The sequence below is a fragment of the Cetorhinus maximus genome, chromosome 3 (assembly GCF_964194155.1).
Source record: "Cetorhinus maximus chromosome 3, sCetMax3.hap1.1, whole genome shotgun sequence".
Lineage (NCBI taxonomy): Eukaryota > Metazoa > Chordata > Chondrichthyes > Lamniformes > Cetorhinidae > Cetorhinus > Cetorhinus maximus.
In genome coordinates this window covers 167848425-167870951 of record NC_135881.1, presented here as the reverse complement: position 1 = coordinate 167870951, position 22527 = coordinate 167848425, and the positions used below count along the sequence as shown (strand labels likewise).

At 40.4% G+C, this 22527-nt stretch overlaps 1 protein-coding gene across 4 annotated transcripts in view; it reads right to left on the bottom strand.

The window, feature by feature from the left end:
- Nucleotides 1–22527, bottom strand: part of LOC144679016 (F-actin-uncapping protein LRRC16A-like) — a 431407-nt gene that overhangs the window by 275244 nt on the left and 133636 nt on the right. For all 4 annotated transcript variants that reach the window (XM_078539233.1, XM_078539234.1, XM_078539236.1 and 1 more), the window contains exon 5: nucleotides 7016–7137. In XM_078539233.1, the coding sequence (XP_078395359.1) occupies nucleotides 7016–7137 (122 nt within the window). The remainder of the gene's footprint in view (nucleotides 1–7015; nucleotides 7138–22527) is intronic.

Genomic DNA, 22527 nt, shown 5'->3' with positions numbered 1-22527 from the left:
AGATGAGGATTTTGCTCTCATCACATAAGACAGGAGCTAATGGAAAAATTGAATAGAATAAAAATTAAGTGGGAGTTCCCAGGTAGATGAGCAAAACTTGGAACTTATTGTTCCCTTAGAAATCAAAGACATGCTGGTGGTCTGGAACAACTGCTAATCACTTAATCAGAGGTCTAACACATCATAAATCAAACTACCTTCAGTGGTTTGTGGAGTTTAGTTCTTGTGGATTTATAAAGGGCTTTCATTGCACTGTTATTACTTTGTTATTATACAAATCCAAAATCAGTGCCAAGATATAAGACCAGATGTGCACAATTTGATTTTGATTGATTCCAACTGCATACATAGCTCAAAGGTCTTGTGGAATAGTGGTACTAGATGAGTGCTTTGCATCTATTTTCTGTAAAGATGAGGATTTTGCTCTCATCACTGTAAAACAGGAGCTAGTGGAGAAATTGGATAGAATAAAAATTACCTCTGGGCTAGAAGCTCAGGATTCAAGTCCCACTTCAGGACTTAATGGCCATGGAAGGTGTGTTCAAACAGGTTGATTATCAGCAAAAAATGGATTTAAAATGTAAACGAAAGGGCTGGAAGCATTTGAGCTATTGTGCTACAGAGGTATGTTAAAAGATAGCTTGACAAAAAGGAATGAATAATGAGGAGGCCCTTGAACTAAAACAAGAAATGTTGAAGGTAATAATGATGTTGTGGTTGATTATGGGGGAAAGATGACACAGTGCCGACACATTATACGGGGAACACTACCACCTGGAAGTTCCCCTCCAAGTCATCCTGACTTGGAAACATATCGCCGTTCCTTCACTCTCGCTGGGTCAAAATCCTGGAACTTCCTTCCGAACAGCACTGTGGGTGTACCTACACCACATGGATTGCAGCGATTCAAGAAGGCAGCTCATCACCACATTCTCAAGGGCAACTAGGGATGGGCAATAAATGCTGGCCCAGCCAACGAAGCCCAAATCCCGTGAATGAATGAATAAAAAAATGTCAGAACTGTCACACCCGTGCAGTTATGATATTGTGAACTTTCAAGGAAAATTGTTAGAAGTATATTCCTGCTTTGAAAAAACCTTTTAAGTTTTAAAAGTCCTTTCAAGATGGAAGTCACAGCAGACAGCCGTCTCTACAGAAGATTGCTTAAATATTGTTGAACTGTGTTATCTCAGAATCAGTCACCAAGAGGGCCATTAATAATTCAAGGATGCCTTGGACAGCACAACGGAATCTTCACTGCTTCACTGTTGCGGGCAGGAAGAACTTCTTCGAAGACTGCGCTCTAACTACCTTCCTGGCCTTGTTTGAAACAATGAGTTATTGAAAATTAACATTGCAGCCATTTTTGTGTTTTTGAACTGTCTAAAAGAGGCTGCAAGAAGCCATTTTGTATGGCAGTGAGAGAGTCAATAGCAGCACTCAGCTGAACCAGCCATGAGCCACATATGAGAGCTGGGGTTTCTTGTCATCGGGAGTTACGAAGTAAGGCATCCAGAAAATCATCCATGGTCTGCTGAGAAGGAAACCAGTCAATTTTCAAGTGTCAGCACCTGCAGTTTCTAGTAAGGAAAGGAGCCCACACTCTCTCCCAGCAACTGCTCTACCTATCAAAGGAAATCTTTGACTATCCAACTTCACAAGCCATCGCAGCTGCTGAGATGAACCTCAAGTTTCAACCCCTTCACTTCAGAATGAAGGTATTCAATCAACAGGCCTGCAATGATATCTCACAGAGACTGATATGAAATCTCATCTTTAAATATCTTTTCTTTCTTTATCTGCATTTTAATCTCTATCTGTATTTTAGTTAATAACTTTATCACTTTTACATAAGTAACTTCCAGCAGTAGCTTTGTAATAAACAAATGTTTATCTTGCTTAAGAACAAAGTTTAACTGCTGTGTTATTTTTAAATTGAACCATTCACAAATTAAAAGGGGGCTACGTACACACAAAAATTCTTAGATCATCGGCCACTTTTACATGGTCATGACAGAGCTAAGACTATGGAATTAATTATCTGAAAGAAATTGATGTTACTTAAGTAAAGCGAAGGAGAACTTGCTAATGTGACGGTCAAACAGAAGGGACTGATACAATCCACCTTCTGTCAGGGCGGCAGAAAGAGAGAGAGAGAGAGAGAGAGAGAGCCTGCACAAGAGAATGCGTAAATGTGGCAGGCAGAAAGTGTGACAGAAAGAAAAAATGGTCAACAGAATGTAACTTCTCCCACCTGCCACTCCACCCCACCACCTTTCTCCCAGTTGTTTGCAAGTGAACATTTCTCAAAACTCTTATTAGTTACAGCCTCACGTTTCCGGCTATGAAACAGCAATGCAACACTCTGCTGAGATCATTCATGTGTTCAGAGAACATACACCTCCAATTATTTAAATGAAAATTTGAATCCTTCTCATTGTTGGATGCTGATTAATATTAATTCTACTGGCGAGACACTACTTGACGTGCATACATATCTCCTAGTCAGCATCAAACAGGTTCCAGTGACATGGGAGTTAATTGGCAACCTGCCTCTTGGGTTTTCAATAAAAGGTGTGTAGAAGCCTAAAAGAGGAAAAGAGCCATTTTTTTTTTAAAGTTCTATTGTCTCTTATTTTTTCAAGCATCAAATTCAAGAATTTGGCACAAAACACAGTTTTCATCATGCCAGCCCAAATGCAGATTAACACAATCGAATTCTTGAAAAAAAAGCTGCCACCAATTAAGATTCTGAGATTAGGAATTGCGTACCAATAGAGGATCGAGCTGAAATAAAAAGTATGGAGGGTAATTGAATAAGTAAATAGGAGAAGCAGAGTGCAAGGAAATAGATTAACAGTTAACATAAAAGGGAGCCCATAAGTCTTTTATAGGCATTTAAATAGTAAAAACGTGGTTAAAAAAAAATGGTCAGGCTCATTAAGGACCAAAAAGGAGCTGTTCTTGTGGAAGCAAAGGACATGACTGAGGTACTAAATGAGTACTTTGCATCTATTTTCAGTAGGGGATGCTGCTAGTATCAGAGAATGGTTACAACACAGAAGGAGGCCATTTAGTTTGTCATGTCTGTGCTGATTCGCTGAAAGAGAAAATCAGTAGTCCCATTCCCTTTCCTCACAGCTCTGCAAATTTTCTCTCTTCAGGTGCTTAGCCACCTCCCTTTTATCTGCTTCCGCCACACTCTCATAGTGCATTCCAGGTCCTAACCAATGTAACCAGCCAATGTCTTCCATGAGGCAATTTACTACTGCTGTTGGGGGAGGTTTAAACGTATTTGACAGAAAGATAAGAACCAAGATGTAGCATTAGGAAGGATGAACAAGGCACAAAAATGATTGAGAGAAGCAAAGAGCTCTAGAGTAAGAAATAGTAAGGTATTAGTAGATGGAGTCAGACTAAGGCATAATGCAATTAGGCTTACAGTGCATGGATGTTAATGCACTGAGTGTGGTAAGGCTGGAGAGCTCCACACACAAATAGCCGCATGGGAATGTGATGTCACAGTGAGAAAACAGGCCCAGCTGGAAAAAAAGGCAGGAATGGGAATTAAACATTCTTGGAGACAAGATGATGAGGAAAGAAAGGGAAGGAAAGAAAGGAGGAGGAGTGGCTATAATGATTATAGAGAATATTACAATGAAGAGAGAGGATGTCCTGGAGGGGTCAAGGACTGAATCTATTTAGTTAGATCTACAAAACGAGAGAGATACCAGTACATGACTGAGTGTACTCTATGTTGCGCCAAACAGTGGGAAAGATTTAAAGGAGCAAATTTTCAGTGAGTTTAGAGGTGCAAATATTACAGAATAGTGGTAATGGGGAACTTTCGTAGTATAAACTGAAATTGCAATAGAGTAAAGGGCTGAGAGGTGGAAGTGTTTTGGATTTGTGTTCAGGAGAATCTTCTTGAATGAGGAAAGAGGCTTTTCTGGATCTGGTTCTTGGGAATAAGGTGTGTCAAGCAGATCAAGTGTCAGTTGCTGAACAGGGAACAGTGATCATGGCATCATAATGCATAGGTTAGCCATGGAAAAAGACAAAGAACAATCTGAAATTGAGACTGACAGCTAGCATAAAAGGGGATTCAAAAGTCTTCCAGAAGTATACAAATAGTAAAAGGGTGGTAAGAGAAGTTAGACTAATTAGGGATCAGATAGGTGATCTATGCATGGAGACAGAGAGCATGGCTGAGGTACTAAATGAGTACTTTGCATTGCTCTTTGCCAAGAAAGGTGGTGATGCCAAAGTCAGTGAAAAGGGCAGTATTTGGGATACTGGATGGGATAAAACTTGATAAAAGAGGTGCTGGAAAGGTTGGCTATTCTTAAAGTTGGTAAATTAGAAGGACCAGATGGGATGCATCTGAGGATGCTGAGGAAATGGTGGAGGTTCTGGCCATAACCTTCTAACCTTCCTTAGATACAGGGATGGTGCCAGAGGAATGGAGGATTGCAAATGTTATAGGCTTGTTCTAGAATGGGTGTAAGCATAAGCTCAGAAACTACAGACCAATCAATTTAACCTCATTGGTGAGAAAACGTTTGGAAGCGATAATCTGGGGCAAAATTATCAGTCTCTTGGACAAGTGTGGATTAATTGGAAAAAGCCAGCATGGATTTGTTAAAATCAAATCACATTTAATTACTTCAACTGAGTTTTTGATGAGGCAACAGAAATGATTGATGAGGGCAATTGGCTGATATGTAGTATATGGACTTCCAAAAGATATTTGATAAAAGTGCCATGTTGGCATTTGCCTGCAAAGTTGAAGCCCATGGGATAAAAGGGACACTGGCAGCATGGACATGAAATTGACTAAGTGACAGGAAACCAAGAACAGTTTTAAGGACTGGAAGAAGGTATGCAGTGGGGTTCCCCAGGAATCAGTATTAGGTCCACTGCTTTTCTTGTTCTATATTTATGACCTAGATTTGTGTATGTAGGGCACAATCTCAAAATTTGCAGATGACTGGAAGTATTGTGAACTTTGAGGAGGATTGTGATAGGCTTCAAGGGTACACAGACTGGACGGTGGAATGAGCACACATGTGGCAGGTGAAATTCAGTGCACAAATCATCGAAGGTGGCAGGGCAGATTGAGAAAGTGGTTAAAAAGGCACACTGAACTATATAAATAGCGACATAGATTTGATAGAGGTGTTCAAAATAATGAAGAGTAGGCAAAGTAGATAGAGAGAAACTGTTCCCATTGGTGGAAGGGTCAAGAACTAGATGACACCAATTTAAGGTGAATGGCAAACAAACCAAGTGACATAAGGAAAAACAGTAAAGACAGACATAGTAGCGAAATGAGATAGAATAAAAATCGATAAACAAGAGAAACTTATAAGGTTGGCAACATTCAAGTAGAAACATCACCCAATCCAGATGTGATGTATCCTAGGTTGCTGCAGGAAGGGTGGGGATAGCAGAGGCTTTGCCACAATCTTCTAATCTTTGAATGATGCCAGAGGACTAGAGAATTACAAATGTTACATCCCTGTTCCAAAAAAGGAAAGGGATAAACCCAACGATGCAGTTCAGTCAGTCTAGCACTGACTGAGACGCATTAATCCAAGGCAAATTAAACAATATTTCTCCAAGTTACAATTCAATCAGCCAGCACAGTGCACTGATGTGGGCCCAGTTATACAGGACATAATGTCAAAGTCTACAAATAATAAGAAAATCTGAGACGTAATAAGCTCTGAAAGGAATAAGTAAGATAACTTGAGGAAGGTACAGACGGGTGAAATGATGGGCACATAGCAGATGAATTTAACACAGAAATGTCAAGTGATATCATTTGGTATGAATAAAGGGAGGGGCAACATAAACTAAGTAGTAGAATTCTAAATCGGGTATACCAACTGAGACATTGGGGGTGTATGTACACAAATCTTTGAAGGTGGCAGAACAACTGACGCATAAAATATAAAAGCATGGAAGTTATGCTAAATCTTTGTAAATCATTATTTAGGCCTCAACTAGAGTATTGTCTCCAACTCCGGACACCATGCAAGGATGTCAAGGTGTTAGAGAGGGTGCAGAGGAAATTTACTAGAAGGGTACTAGGGATGTGGGACTTCAGTTACTTGGAGAGACTAGGGAAGCATAGAATAGTTACAGCACAGGAGACCATTTGGCCCGTCGTGTCTCTGCTCTGCAAGGCAATTCACCTACAGGCACTCCCCTACCTTTTCCCAGTAGCCATGAAAAATTTCCTCCTCAGAGCAGAGATGGATAAGGGGAGATTTAATATAGAGTTGTTCAAAATGATTTTGATGGAATGAATAAGGAGAAGCTGTTACCAATGGCAGAAGGGTCAGTAACCAAAGAACACAAATTTAAGGTATTTGGCAAAAGAAGCAGAGGAAAAATGAAGACAACTTTTTTTAAACACTGTAGTTCTGAAGATCTGGAACGTACTGTCTGAAAGGGTGATGGAAACAGATTCAATTACAAGTATCAAAAAACGGAATTGGATACATACTTGAAGGGAAAAATTTGTAAGAATATGGGGTGCAAGGGGACTGGGACTAACTAGGTAGCTCTTTCAAAAAGCTGCCAAAAGCACAATTGGCATGATGGCCTCTGCTTGTGCCAGGCCTTTCAGAAGTGAAATTAGGAAATACTCCTACAGGAAAAGGATGGTAGAAGTTGGAACTCCCTTCCACAAATAGCTATTGATGCTAGATCAATTGTTAATTTTAAAACTGAGATTTTTATTGACCAAAGGTCTTAAGGGATTTTGGGGCGGAGATTGGATGTATGGAGTTAGGTAGCAGATCAGCAATGGTCTCATTGAATAGCTGGAGGGGCTAAATAATCTACTCTTGTTCCTATGTACCAAAAGGTAGAATAAAATATGAAATATAGTAACAAGTTAAATAGGATTAGGTCATTTAAACCAAGATATTCAACAGAATGCTTTAAAGTTTTTTTACACTTAGTTAAATGCTACAACGGTCATTGTCTTGACGAGAGTACCTACATTGGGGAGACACCAGGGAGCATCTTCTTGAGGCACGATCCTAGGTTCCCCACCACTTCATTCACCTCTTCTGATGAAGTTAGTTTCAGAGGAAAAGTGCATCGATCAGTTTCTACAACCAACTGAAAAACATAAAAAAAGTCTAGCCAAGTGAGTCATGAATAAAATCGGACACCACAGAAGAAAGTAAGGACTTATGTCCTTTGAACTCAGGTTTTATGATATACAATTCCTTCCTATATCCTACAATAAGCACCTGAAGGGTCACAGCCTCACCAGTAATATTTCTGTATTTCACAATATATTGACAAGTTGGTGGCGTTCATTTGCATTTTATTTACACTGGATTTACAGCAGCATAAAGCAAAGGGTTAATTGTAATAACAAAATGCTTAAAGAGCAGAGTGACTTATTAGCACTATCTTCTTTGGGGGAGAGCATTGAAAGAGCAATGGGCTAATCTCTCTTTACAATGTTGCCAGTAAAGTGAATCAATTATGGTGCCTGAAGAGACCTGCCATGTCATCCTATATCTGTGAAGACATGTTGCAGGACTAGGGAGGGGAATCTTATTGTGTATACATATCCTGGGGTCAATGTTGCTTCATACTTTTCCAACCTCAGGCAAAGGGCACTCATCATGCAATTGGACAGCCTCAAGTCATTCAGTAATTTCGAAAATGATCAGTACCCACTAGACAGTTAGAGAAAATTCTAGGCAAAGGATTATGTTTTTCATTGAAATTCTATGAGATATAAAATGTAGTTTGCATGTAAAAGGAATTCATGCACATAAAGCCAAAAGCACTAAAAAAAATGCAGACAACTTGAAATAACTTACCCTGGGAGATTCCCCAAATTTACCCATGAAATATTAATCATAAGCATGGAATGAAATGAAAAATGCAAGGAGATTACTATTTTGTTTTTAAATAATGCTTTGAACAATTCTTCTGCTTCCAAATGAAAATGACCTTGGTTTCTCAAGCCTTGGAACTTAGTATGGTACAAGAGATGTCCCTGTATGACTTCATTGTGTCTCAACATTTCCATGGGCAACATTTTCCCCCTGTCTGGTGGGGGGGGATGTGCAGGAGCGGGCGTATTCCCGACCGGTGCCCCCGATTGGGGACGTGCCACCATTTTACGTGGGCGGGCCGATTATGTGCACCCTGGGCGGGCGGGGGGATTCCCTGAGCCAGGAGTGTGCTCTTTCACGCATGTGCGTGAAAGAGCACACAGATCTCCTTGAGGCAAAGTGCTGCCTCAGGGACATCGGCTCAAGTTTGAAACATTAAATAAAGATGAGAAAAAATTTTGCTGCCATGTCCCCTCATGTGCCAGTGTCACATGAGTTGGGACATGTCCATAACTTATATTTTAAAATATTCTGAATTTTTTAAATCCCTCATGAAACCTCATCCCGCCTGTGGATGAGGTTTCATGTTTTTTCAGAAGCCCGTCAGGGTTCCCAGCCTGCCCGCCAACCAAAAGGTTGGACGGGCAGGTCCATTAATGATTTCAATTACTTTTTTTAATGGCCTTAATAGGCCATTGACAGGTCTGCAGGTGCGCAGCTGACTCAGTTGTGTGCCCACCGACCTGAAAATGTAAATGACGCGCGGCATTGTCGGAACGCCCGCCCAACGTCACCCTACATAATTTTACGTGTCGGCAAGCGGGCCCCACCTCCCGCTCGCCAGCCAGAAGATGCAGCCCTAATGTGTGTTATGTAAGTCATTTCCCCCGATCTTATGAAAACCCAGGTATGCGCAAAATGAGGAAGGAAGTATTTTCTGATAAGCTTCAATGGCAATATTGCTGGTATATCACAAGTGGAATATCTATTACAGTTTCCCAAGTCCATGTTCAAAGAGTTTTGCAAAGCTTCCTCACAAACATTTGAGCAGAGGCCTTTGCCAAGTCTGTTCATCTACATTTGCCTTAGATTTCAATACTTTTTCTCTCGGTAAATATATGAACATTTTCTCATGGTAATATATTGTATATTATATATGATGAACAATTGAAGCTGTAGCCAGCAGTTGCCAGTTATAAGATTGCCAAGGCACATTGTTGGTAGACATGTTAAGTGGTTCATTGCAGACAACCCAAATGCTGTGAATCAAAAGTGCTTCCTTTTTAGAAGATGCAAAGCACAATTAAGGGTCCTCCAACACCTATGCTTCAGACTACATTGACATCTACTCTGAACATATGCACTGTAATGAAGAAATATTATACTGCTGTAGGCAATGCATTGCGTTCATTGAGCAGACGGTTGTCCAATTTTTTTTTAAGGTCACAAATTAGAATGGTGTGTGTGTGCATGTGTATGTGTGTGTGTGTGTGTGTGTAAAGCCTGGTATTTGTTATATCTTGTTTGAAGTAATCCAGAGTAAACAATTTTAATAGGCTGTGTAAAGTGCCACTTGCAAGACAGCAATATTTTATTAAATGTCTTTGTCAATATACTTGCAGCAAAGTTCACTGCTTTTTGCAGCTCTGTTACACCAAGGCTACTTGGTTCATGGGCTAATTGAGGGTCAGGTCATCTTCCTTTTCTTTGAAAACACAGGGAGGGTGTGACACGTTGGCTATGGAGGCTTGGCCAGCAACCATCGATGTGGCCAATGGAGTATTTTTTGAAGTGCAGTCACTGTTCTAAAGCAGAAAACACAGCAGCTAATTTGCAGTCAGCAAGCTCCCAGAAACAACATGATAACCAGATAATCTGTTTTTTGTGATTTATTGAGGGATAAATATTGGTCAGTAGAGCAGGTATAACTGCCCCGCCCTTCTTAGAAATATAGTGCCTTGGGATCTTTTACATCCACCTGAGCAGGTGTTTAACGTCTCATCCAGAAGGCGACACCTCCAACAGTGCAATGCTACCTTAGTACTGGGCTCAAGCCCTGGAATGGGATTTGAAGTTGGAACCTTGTGATTCAGAGGCGAGTGTGCCACAATTGACACTGCCTGTGATGTTGCTCTCCTTGAAGCAAAGGAAATTAAGGGGGTTTTGACAGAGGTGTAAAAGAACTTGACAGGTTTGGATAAGGTAGACAAAGCAAAGCTACTCTCATTAGCTGATGGTTCAAGGACTAGGAGACACAGATGTAAGATTTTGGGCAAGACATGCAGGGGATATGTGAGGGAGGACTTTTTACACAACGAATGGTAATGATCTGGAACTTACTGCCCAAAAGGGTGGTGGAAGCAGAGACAATGAACGATTTCAAAAGGAATTTGGATGGGCACTTGAAGTTAAATACTGCTGGATTCCATGTTCTCTCCGTTGGGTGTTGTATTCATACCTTTTACCTATGTTTAAGTTGGGTAATTCTTTGCCTGCATACTGGTCATGTGCATCCTTTGTCTTTCCCTGTTTCTCAATTAATGTATATCGTACTCTTGGAAGTATCAACGAATGATGACGGAGAAGGTTTGTTCGCACTTGTCTGCTGAAAAATAATTCTACTGGTGAAGGAATTGTTGCACTGAGTGGTGTTGCTCTAAAGAGTAGCAGTTTAATTTGCACGTCTTGTCTAGTTTGCCAACATTTTATAATTAAGGACTTTAGGGCATGTACCATAAGTCCCACCGTGCCATTGGACCTGGGATAGTATGGTGACGAGATAGTATGGTCATTCTCCCTGCTTTTCACACATTGCCTCGAATGGTTTTCCAGTATATTGGGGTCCACTGTCTGAAACAACTTTTTGCAGCACCCCAAATAAGCTAAAGATTGAACTCATTGCGTCTTCAACGGCCATGCTGTGTGTGTCGTGTACCTAATGGATAACAGAATTTCAAGAAAGTCAGTCACAACCAAGAAATCATGTCCACGGATGCTGAAGAGATCAGTTGCAATTCTGGTCCATGGATGTGCAGGTACTTCGTGAGGTTTAATAGTGGTTCTTTGTGGTAACTGGGCATGCCTCCATTTCCTCACGTCAGTTTCGGTGTACTGATTCATCCCTGACCAAAATATTGTTTTTCTAGTCCTCTCTTGGTTCAATCTATCTCCATATACACTTGCTGCAATTGTTGTAAGATGTCAGGTCTAAGGGAATCTGGAATAGGGACTTGCTTACCCTTGAAGATAACATCTTGGGATAACACCTGCTCATCTCTATAAGGCCAAAGTTGCCTTAGGACCTCTAGAACATCTTGGAAGGACTCTGGCCATTTGCCAATCAGTCTTCCATAATTGTTGCAATATGGGATCATTGGATGTTCCTTGTTGTAGTGCTGGCATGTATACTGCTGAAAACTCATGTACTTGACATGCAAGGTGCCTCCTATTTTAGAATTGATGTGATCTATTTTTAGACCTAAGGAAATATCTGCAGTTTTGGGTGGGTTGGGTATATGGCTTAAAGTATCAGATGTGGTACTTTAGCAGCTTGTAGCATATGTCACAGTTATAGCCTTGTATTTTGGCAAGTAAGCACTGTAATCTGGGTGGTGTGCCAATTAATGGCTTGCACCAGATCACCTTAAGCTGTCTGTGGCCGGTTTCCATGATAAACGTTTTTCCAAATAGGTATGGAAAAGTTGGATTCTGAGATGTTGATTGTATGGAATGTCTGTTCATTGCAAGTGTTAAAGCTCTAGTCATCCTCATCATCCAACCTTGCCGTCTTACTGGTCATTTCATGGATTTGCTATTTGAAATATTTGGTACACTCTCTTTGTTTGCCAGAACGCTGTATCTTTCTTGCATCTGACTGTGGCTGGTCATGGTGCTGAACCATCTGCTCTGGCTTCTTGCATTGGTGCTTCCAGTGTCCTCTGGTGCCACATGCCTTTCATGTATCGACAATGTCTGGATGTACGTACGAGACCGCAGCGTCTGCAGTGCTGAGCAGGTTTGTTTGAATTGGCTACCATGCCAATGGTAGACCTGATGCACAGAGTTTGTAAACCCTGTCTACCCATAAGAATTGCTTCATACTTGCATCTGCATTTTAGCCATACTTCCAAGCTGTAGCCTTTAGGTTATGCTAAAAGATCCTTTTGATATGCTTCAATAAGGGTAGAAGCTATCACGAGCTCAATGATTCAATCAGCCAGAACTGCCTCTAAAAAGTCACATTTACACCCCTTATCTCTGTAGCTGCTCAAAAAATGATCTATTGTTTCCGTGCGTCACTGCCTGAAAGACATAAATTCAAGACGGTGTACGCAAAAATTAAGTTTAACTCTTAAATGGTCTTCCAGTGTAAACCATATTTTACTTGAGTCTGAGGTTATCTTTGTACCTGATGTGCTCAGTCTGAATAGGGCTTCAATCCCTATGGCTATAATGACTTTGATGGTTTGGTTGCCTGGTTCGGAGACAGCCAGGTCCAGAAAACATCATTCCGTCTGTTGTCTGAACAAATTGAACTCAGCAAGGAAGTCAGCCACCTTCCAATCCAGAGATGGAAATTTTGTAGTCATCCTTCAGAGTTTCAATAACATATGCAGCAGGGACAAATATTCAGGCTTGCACAGTTCTTCAACGATTAAATTCTATGGTCCTGGATGGCCATATCGTTGTTTGACTTAGGATTGCTGACGCTATTGCTTTCATCCTGAGCTTTTGTTAGGCCCCGCCCAGCGCGAACACATCTAGCACCTAAAAAAATTTTATGCCAATGAAGGTCGATTTCAGCCTTGTTTAAGCTAGTGAGGTCGTTGCTCGATGAACTTCTTTGCCTGGCCCTGTCCTGAACATTTGGTCATCCCACCTCCCCCTTCCCCTCCACCAGCATTCCTGACTTGGTGGCCCACAGGAGAAGTAGCTGTTCCCATTAATGGTGCCCTGTCCAGTGCTACGCCTCACAAAGTCGGTTCGCTAACAGGTGCTCCTGTCCAAGCTGTTGCAGCAGCCAGACACAGGCTTTATATTCCCCTGATGTTCAGTTATTTTACTGGGGCCCGGTGCCTGACTTTTGAAGCAAGGTGTGATATCCCAACCACTGAAGGTAAAGCAGCTCCGGCTATGTCTGAGAGAGAGACGGAATGTACAGTGAGAGAGCAGGCAATGTTGCTCACCTTCACACTTGCATCTTACGTTATTTATGTAAGTGATTTCCCAACTTTTTTTCAAAACATATCTTTGATTATCCTTCTAAAACTCTTCTCCTGGGGCCTAGCTTTTAAGTTTGGGAGCTACTGCTGGAACAACAATCAACGAACAAAAAATTGAAAATTAAATTCTCTCCAACGGCTTTCTTCCTCTTTTATATTTGTCCAATAAATTGTGTGAGTAAAGTTTAAAGTAAAGAAAGAATAAAATGTGTATGAGGGAAATCCATGTTTTTTGTTGACCTGAGGTTTTTCTTTAAATGTTTCTACTATAGAAGTCTCAGTCTAAATAAAAGCTTTTAACAGCTGTTATGCGCGTGTTCTTTTTTTGTTTTGATGTGTAGAAAAAGTTGGGAGTCCAGTCAATCCAGAAAAGTCTAACCTTCCAGGCCTAGAGTCTGCTTTAATATCCAACACTGGAGGACAGCGATGGGGTGGATGTGAATGTAGGAAAACTTTTAAATTATTGTTGGATTCTTGGTGACCTGCCCAGCACCGAGTCTCTCATTTTTTAATATCTTATAATGGAGGTGTAGAGTGAGTTTGCAAGTTCCTGCTTCAAGAACACTTTGATTTTTAACTTAAATCTTTCGACCTGCTTTGCCTTCAAGGAGCCACTGAAAACCAAAAAGTAGCCCCCAGAAATCAAAGAGTAGCCCTCGAGAAAATCTTAACAAGAACCCTAGAAAAAATGTTGATCCCTATTGGAGAATAGAAAATAGAACCCCATTTTTACGTATGCCTGGTGTTGCTCCTGGCAAGTTCTTTTAAGCACAATTAGCTTGTACTACCTCTCCAGTGCGTGCCAGAGGCTTTTCCCCCTTCCTTTTGCTCTGTTCCTATTTAAATGCCATTGGGGTTTCTTTCCATCCAGTTCTGACAAAGGATTAGGGAATGAACCCGGCCAGGTGGTCAAGGTTTCAGTAAGGAAGCATTTCGGGAAAAGTGACCATAATTCAGTAAGTTTCAAGGTACTGGTGGATAAGGATAACAGGAGTCCTCGGGTTAAGGTGCTTAATTGGGGGAAGGCTAATTATAACAATATTAGGCAGGAACTGAGGAATCTAGACTGGAGGCGGATGTTTGAGGGCAAATCAACAACTGACATGTGGGGGGCTTTCAAACGTCAGTTGATAAGAATTCAGGACTGGCATGTTCCTGCTAGGATGAAGGATAAGCATGGCAAGTTTCAGGAACCTTGGATAACGAAGGATATTGCGAGATTAGTCAAAGAGAAAAGGGAAGCATTCGTAAGGGCTAGAAGGCTGGGAACAGATGAAGCCCGTGCAGAATATAAAGAAAGTAGGAAGAAACTTAAGCAAGGAGCCAGGAGGGCTAAAAGGGGTCATGAAAAGTCACTGGGAATCAGGATTAAGGAAAATCCCAAGGCCTTTTATACATATGTAAAAAGCAAGAGGGTAGCCAGGAAAAGGGAAGGCCCACTCAGGGATAGAGGTGGGAATCTGTGTGTGGAGCCAGAAGAAATGGGAGAGATACTAAATGAATACTTCTCATCAGTATTCACCAAAGAGGACTTAGCGGTCAATTTGTCTAGGGAAGAATGTGTAGATATCCTGGATCATGTTGAGATCAAAAAAGAGGAGGTGTTAGGCATCTTGAAGAATGTTAAGGTGGATGAGTCCCCTGGGCCAGATGGGATCTATCCCAGAGTACTGAGGGAGGCAAGGGAGGAGATTGCTGGGGCCTTGACAGAAATCTTTACATCCTCGCTGGCTATGGGTGAGGTCCCAGAGGACTGGAGAATGGCCAATGTTGTTCCATTGTTTAAGAAGGGTAGCAGGGAGATTTCAGGAAATTACAGGCCGGTGAGCCTTACGTCAGTGGTAGGGAAATTATTGGAGAAGATTCTTCGTGACAGGATTTACTACCATTTGGAAACAAATAGGCGTATTAGTGAGAGGCAGCATGGTTTTGTGAAGGGGAGGTCGTGTCTCACTAACTTGATCGAGTTTTTCGAGGAAGTGACAAAGATGATCGACGATGGAAGGGCAGTGGATGTTATATACATGGATTTCAGTAAGGCCTTTGACAAGGTCCCTCATGGCAGACTGGTACAGAAGGTAAAGTTGCACGGGATCAGAGGTGAGCTGGCAAGATGGATACAATTGGCCTGGTCATAGAAGACAGAGGCTAGCGGTGGAAGGGTGCTTTCCTGAATGGAGAGCTGTGACTAGTGGAGTTCCGCAGGGATCAGTGCTAGGTCCTTTGCTGTTTGTAGTATACATAAATAATTTGGAGGAAAATGTAACTGGGCTAATTAGTAAGTTTGCAGACGACACTATGGTTGGAGGAGTTGCAGATAGTGAATAGGATTATCAAAGGATACAACGGGATATAGATCGGTTGGAGACGTGGGAGGAGAAATGGCAGATGGAGTTTAATCCGGACAAATGCAAGGTAATGCATTTTGGAAGGTCTAATACAGGTAGGAATTATACAGTAAATGGCAGAACCCTTAAGTGCATTGACAGGCAGAGGGATCTGGGTGTACAGGTCCACAGGTCACTGAAAGTGGCAATGCAGGTGGATAAGGTAGTCAGGAAGGCATATGGCATGCTTGCCTTCATTGGCAGGGGTATTGAGTATAAAAGCTGGGAAGTCATGCTGTAGCTGTATAGAACCTTGGTTAGGCCACACTTGGAATATTGCGTGCAATCCTGGTCGCCACATTACCAGAAGGATATGGAGGCGTTGGAGAGGGTGCAGAGGAGGTTTACCAGGATGCTGCCTGGTCTGGAGGTTATTAGCTATGAGGAGAGGTTGGAGAAACTCAGATTCTTCTCACTAGAGCGACGGAGATTGAGGGGCAACTTGATAGGAGTTTACAAAATTATGAGTGGCATGGACAGAGTAGATAGTCAGAAACTTTTTCCCAGGGTGGAAGAGTCAATTACTAGGGGACATAGATTTAAGGTGAGAGGAGAAAACTATAGAGGAGATGTGCGGGGCAAGTTTTTTACGTAGAGAGTAGTGAGTGTCTTGAATTCGCTGCCAGAGGAGGTGGTGGAAGCAGGTACGATAATGGTGTTTAAGAGGCAGCTTGACAAATACATGAATAGGATGGGAATAGAGGGATACAGACCCTGGAAGTGCAAAATGTTTTAGTTGACGGGCAATATGATCAGCGCAGGCTTGGCGGGCTGAAGGGCCTGTTCCTGTGCTGTACTTTTCTTTGTTCTTTGATTACACCAAAATATTAACTTGCGGATCCTCCCCACAGATGCAGATTAATCTGCTGAATGTTTCCAATATCTTGTTTCTGATTTATCAAAATTTGAACAAGGTCATAAAGTTTGTTATTATTCAAAGGACAGATCATATTTAATAAGGCACCTTAGAACTTAAATCATTTCCACATAAAGGTTTTCTTTTTCTTCCCACATGGACTTTGAACTCGACTGCCCAACCCCATTTCGTTGATCTTTTAATGTTTCTTCCTGTCCTTTTTCCCATGCGTTTCTTTTAAATACATCAAAAACACAAGTAATAAAAAAGAGGAAAATATACTTCACACATATCTTGACAGAACACAACTTCTCACATACAAAATGATAAAAAGCAACAAAAGGGCTTGACACATAAGCTTTTGTCTTTTTGCAGCATGCAACCCCAACCCCCACCAAAAAAATCTAAACAAGATCCAAATGCCTAGAATTCTCAATAACGGACTATGTAGACCTCCATTTCATGAATTTGGTCAGTACCACCTCAGAAGTATCATAGTTAAGTGACACCACTACAGCTAGACACCTCTGCTCACACAACTTAACGAAATAAATCAAAACCCGGTAACTTAACCTTACACTTCTTTCATACTATTATAGCTTGCCCTGCTACCAAAATTTTCTTCTTGACAATTTCCAAACTCGATTTGTTTGATGTTCTTCTTGTTGGCCCCCCATCCTTCATAAATTACAATTCATTCAAAACTCCACTGTGTCCCATACTAAATCTCACTCAGCCACTTGCCTTGTCCTTGCCAACTTACACTGACTTCCTGCCCCAAGCACAATAAATTCAAAATTCTTGTCCTGATCTTCAAATCTATCCATTGTCACCTCTATAGTCGTTGCTTTTCCAGCCTTATATCCCCTCCCGCACCATGCAGAACTACTGCTCCGATCTTTTCCGTATCCTGTTCTCCCTTTCATCCACCAGGCCTCGGCCCAGCCCTTTGGAGCTCCTGCACTAAATATCTCAGCATATTTTCCCTTTTCCATATTTTTGACTAAACAAACTATCAGCTTTCCCAATCCCTTCATAATTTGCTGTTTATTCCTCTAATCTCTAAGTCACAATACAAATTAACTCTTGTTTCATCTCCACTCTCAGCAATTTATTTAGGCACCAAAGCCTGCAAAATACAATGATAAATAGCATGGTCAACAGTAGCAAAAACAGAGTTTCTGCAGCAGGAATAGACTAAATTGTCTGGGTATCCAATGTAAAAATCACTCGACTAAGGACATGATAATATCCGCATTAAGATTATTAAAAAAAAACTTTTGATACCAGAGAATTAATATGTAAGAAAACTTATACTGTACCATCCACATCTTCAGTACAACACCACCCACTTTCACCTGGCTATGAACAAAATCTGAATGACTTTCCTAATAAATCAAAATCACAGCCACTGGTTTAAGACTGAATAAACAAAAATACTGTTTTTATTACATGGTAACACAGGATTTTAGCAATGTTATGATAATTTCTTAGTCCATTCCATTTCTCTGTGCAAACTGTGAAACAGTGCCCTCAATTAGGGTCTACTGCCACAGAAAATAATTGCAAAAAATATTTTTTTAAAAACTTACTAATGTTCTATCCCTTGAGTCTTTAAATCAAACTAAAGATGAATGTGATGACACTATTAAGTAAATGGTACAAATCACAATGCTTTACACAGAGCTAAAATATGAATTAGCATTTCGAAGCACTTGAACTTCAATCACGAAATTTAAAAGAAATGCCGATGTTTAATTATTAAAAAGCATGATGATTCACTGTAGAAATGACCCTGGGGGAATTTTCAATCATGCCATAACTAGCCAGCAGGGTGGAGAATTCCACAGTTTATTTCGAACAGTTTGAGCCTTAGATATACAGCTACAAAGGAAGTAAGAGAGGCATTTTTTTATTTGCTCCTGTGATTTGAGTGACATTGTTACCCCATATTTATTGCCAATCCCTATTTGCCTTGTAGGCAGTTAGTCAACCAAGTACTATGGGACTGGATTCTTGTGCACCCAGACCAGGTAGCTGTGGCAGCTTCACTTCCCCATAGGGCAATGCTCAAATAGTTGGGTTTTTGTAACAATCCACCAAGTTGAAACAATGTAGAGGGTGTGTTCGTTCAGCATATTGCCTAAACGAAAGAAAAATTGATTACTAGCTGTCTTCAAGATAGAAAGCAGAGAGTGGGAATAAAAGGTTACTCAGAGTGCCAGAAGATGGGAAGTGGTGTTCCACAAGGATCTGTTCTAGGACCACTGCTTTTCACAATTTATATTAACTATTTGGACTTTGAAAGCAAAAAACAATTTCTAAATGTGGGTGACATCAAATTGGTGGGGGTGGGGAGAGATAGTCAAAATTGAGCAGGGATGCAACAAATTATAGGACGAGATTAATAAACTTCGCAAAATAGGCAAACAAATCGGCAAATGAAGTTCAACACAGATAAAATGTGAGGTAGTACATCTTGGGAGGGAAATAGGAAGGTTACTTATTGCTTTGAAGGTGCAAATCGAGGCAGGGTAGAAGAACAAAGGGATCTCGGAGTATAAATACACCAATCACTAAAGGTTGCACCACAGGTTAGCAAGGCCATAAAAACACAAACCAAGCTCTAGGTTTTATTTCTAGAGAGACAGAATTGAAAAAGAGATAAGTTACGTTAAACATCTATCGAACCTTGGTTAGACCACGCTAAGAGTACTGCATCTAGTCCTGTTGCCATATTATGAAAAGATAGAGGCACTGAAGATGGTGCATAGATGATTTACAAGGATGATTCCGAAAATGTACAAGTTATCAGGAAAGAATCGACGGGTTCAGTCTCTTTTCTCTTGAAAAGAGAAGGCTGAGGGGTGACCTAATAGAGGTCTTCAAAAATTATGACAAGTCTTGATAGAATAGATACAAAGAGAATGTCTCCTCTTGTGGGGATGAGGATCACTAGAGATAGACACCAAAAAATCCAATAGGGGGTTCAGGGGAAAATTATTTAACCAAAGAGTGACAAGAGTATGGAAATCGCAACCACAAGGAACAGCTGAAGCTAATAGTGTAGATGCGTTTACAGGGAAAGTAGACAAGCATATGAGGGAGACGATAATAGATGGTTACAATGGTAGATTTAAACAAGAAAAGATGGGAGGAGGTTTGAGTGGAGCATAAAACAATGGGAAGGACTGGTTGGGCCAATGGCCTGTTTCCAAGCCATATAGTCTATATAACCCTATGTAAACTTAACATTACCAGGTTTTCCCAGTTGTGTACTGTACAGTCTGTACAACATAACTGTGTTTTCTAAACATGCAAGGCTTAAGAAGCAAACAATCTATCACCTTTCAAAATCTCAGGCTACGCCATCTACCCAAGATACTCACTCTAAATCTATGCTGCACTTTGTATTTGGCCACCAGTATGTTGACTTAAAATATCAATTTAGAAAACATCAGTCTCTACCTATAGGCTGGTGTAGATAATCACGTAATTACATTGATTATTCAATTAAAAGATTCTCTCCAATGTTATGACGTGGCAGGTGATGCGTGCCAGGTGCACCAAATCCACAAGGGAAACTTGGCCACCAGCATGATGACTTAAAATATCAATTTAGAAAACATCAGTCTCTACCTATAGGCTGGTGTAGATAATTATGTAATTACATTGATTATTCAATTAAAAGATTCTCTCCAGTGTTATGACATAGCAGATTATATGTGCTAGATGCACCAAATTCCCCACAAGGGAAACTTGATCAAGCTATCGCAATGGTTTTGCAAGCTGTATTATTACGATAAGATTTTAGCACTGGATTCAGAAGTAATGAGTCCACCAATACCTTTAGAGATTTAAAAACTAAATTAAAACATTTATTAACAAAAGAAATGATTTCAAGCACATACATAAGTTTACAGTTACTTATTATAACAAATCCCAAAATTCTTAATTAACCTGACTCCCAACTACAAGCCCCCTTTAAGGCAACAGTCCAAAATAGATGTTAAATTTACATAGCAAGCTAGCAAATTTACCACAGCACCCTTTCGACAGTGGAATTCCAAAGGCTTTTCTCCAATTTTAGTTAGTGGATACAGCAGACTTTTGCAAACACTGAGGCTTCCCCGAGGCTGTTTTACACATTCCTTTTAGTTCTTATATGGCGCCCCTCCACCCACCCACCCCCCCCAAACCCCCAATATCACCTTCCTTCCTTCTTTATATATGTCTCTGTCTCTTTAATTTGTAAGTTCTATTGTTCTATATGTCTTTGGAAATGTACTTTTCCCATAATATAAAAATCTTTCATGTTGCCAATATGGTCAGTACCTTTTGGGAAAAATAAACATAGCCTTGCCCTATTTACTTTGTTAGTTGTAAATGTCATACCATCCCTTTGAAACTGAAATAACTCCTTCACTTTTCTAAAAATGCAAATTTCCTTTGCACCCTACATGCTAAGACCTCATCCATGTTTATTAATTAGCATTTCAATTGTCTTTTACCCCTAAGTTGATAATTTCAAGCTTGTAGCCCATCTGACTCCAATTTAATTAAATCACACAGGCAGAACCATCTACACTCATACCCATAATCCTACTTTACAGTAAACTACAATGATATTATGAAAATTATAATTTTGTGACACCAAACAAAAATGTAAAACCTCAAACTTTTACGTTAAAAAGTCTTTTTGTAGCCATCTACCAAATTTAGCATAAACATCTGTAGGTTTAATTAATCAGTTGTTTGGATCTCTCTAAAAGAAAGAGATTTACTTACACAAGGATAATGAAAGAGTTGAAGACAAGGCCAACAAAATACAGTAATGAAAATTTGCAAAGGAGAGAATGAGATGGAGAGATCGATAGATCAGTAAATTAGATTACTTGCAAATAGACAAGTAAACAAGAAAAAAGCATAAGGTTGCAAATGGTAGAAGCCTTTTTTCCCTATAAGCTTCAGTGTATCAGTAGCACAACTGGAGAATGGACTATTTTAAACTGTCTATCTGCATGCCTAACAGCTTCAGCTGATAACTACAACAACCAGAAATGTAAATGCTGGGCAGCTGATGGGCAGAACAGGAGCATTTTAAAAAGTATGGAATTGAAATGTGCTAGTGACAGGGAAAGTTACACTCAATGTAAATGGGATGACTTCTCATGAAATACTGTGTTCCAATTATAATCTATTCTGCATTTCATGATTATAATACTCACATCTTAATGAAACAGCATATAACTGTGTATATCTTAGGCCTGTGAGGAATACCACAGGAGACTCACTAATGCAAAAATGTATTTTCAGTACTTTCATTGGTCACCATATCTCCCAAAAGAGTAAGTATGCAAATAGTTAAAAAAAAATACAATGATCCCAAAAACTGTCACAATACCTATGCAACCTCATCTTGCCATACTCCCAACAACTTTTCCCTGTATGAGTTAGTCCTTAGAACTAGAGGTTTACAGCACAGGGTGGGTCCATTTGGCACATTTTTTCAGTAATTCAAAATTAATCCCACTGCCTTGCTCTCTTTCTCAGATCCAATATTCATCCAATTTTTCCTTAGAAGTTTCTCTGTCAGGAGGTTAAAGCTCATCTTCAGCTTCAATCCTAGATACGAATCTTTCAATTGGGTCACTGCTCCTCCAAGTAGCTTTTTCAGCCGCCACACGTGATATTAATATCGATGTAATTTTCCTCAGCCTGATAGACTTCAGTGTCAGTTGGCAATGGGCCCACATATGCAATGTCAATAAAAGACAATTGCAAAAGCAAAATACTGCAGATGCTGGGAACAAAAACAGAAAATGTTGGAAATACTCAGCAGGTCAGGCAGCATCTGTGGAGAAGCAGGATTGACGTTTCAGAATGATGACCTTTCATCAGAACTGGAAAAGTTAGCAATGTAATGGGTTTTAAGCAATTGAGAAGCGGGAGGGTGGGAAAAAGAAAAAAGGGAAGACTGGTGATAGGGTGGAAGACTGGTGAGATTAAAGAACAGAAAAGTTAATGGTGCAAGGCCAAAGGTGGTGGTAATAGGACAGGTAAAGAAACAAAAGATGTGTCAAGAGAAGGTGTGAGTGACAGAACAATGAACAGCTACCCTCAGAAAACAAAACTGAGAAAAACAAGAGTAAAACCAAAACCTGCAAAGAAAATGGAAACAAAATAGG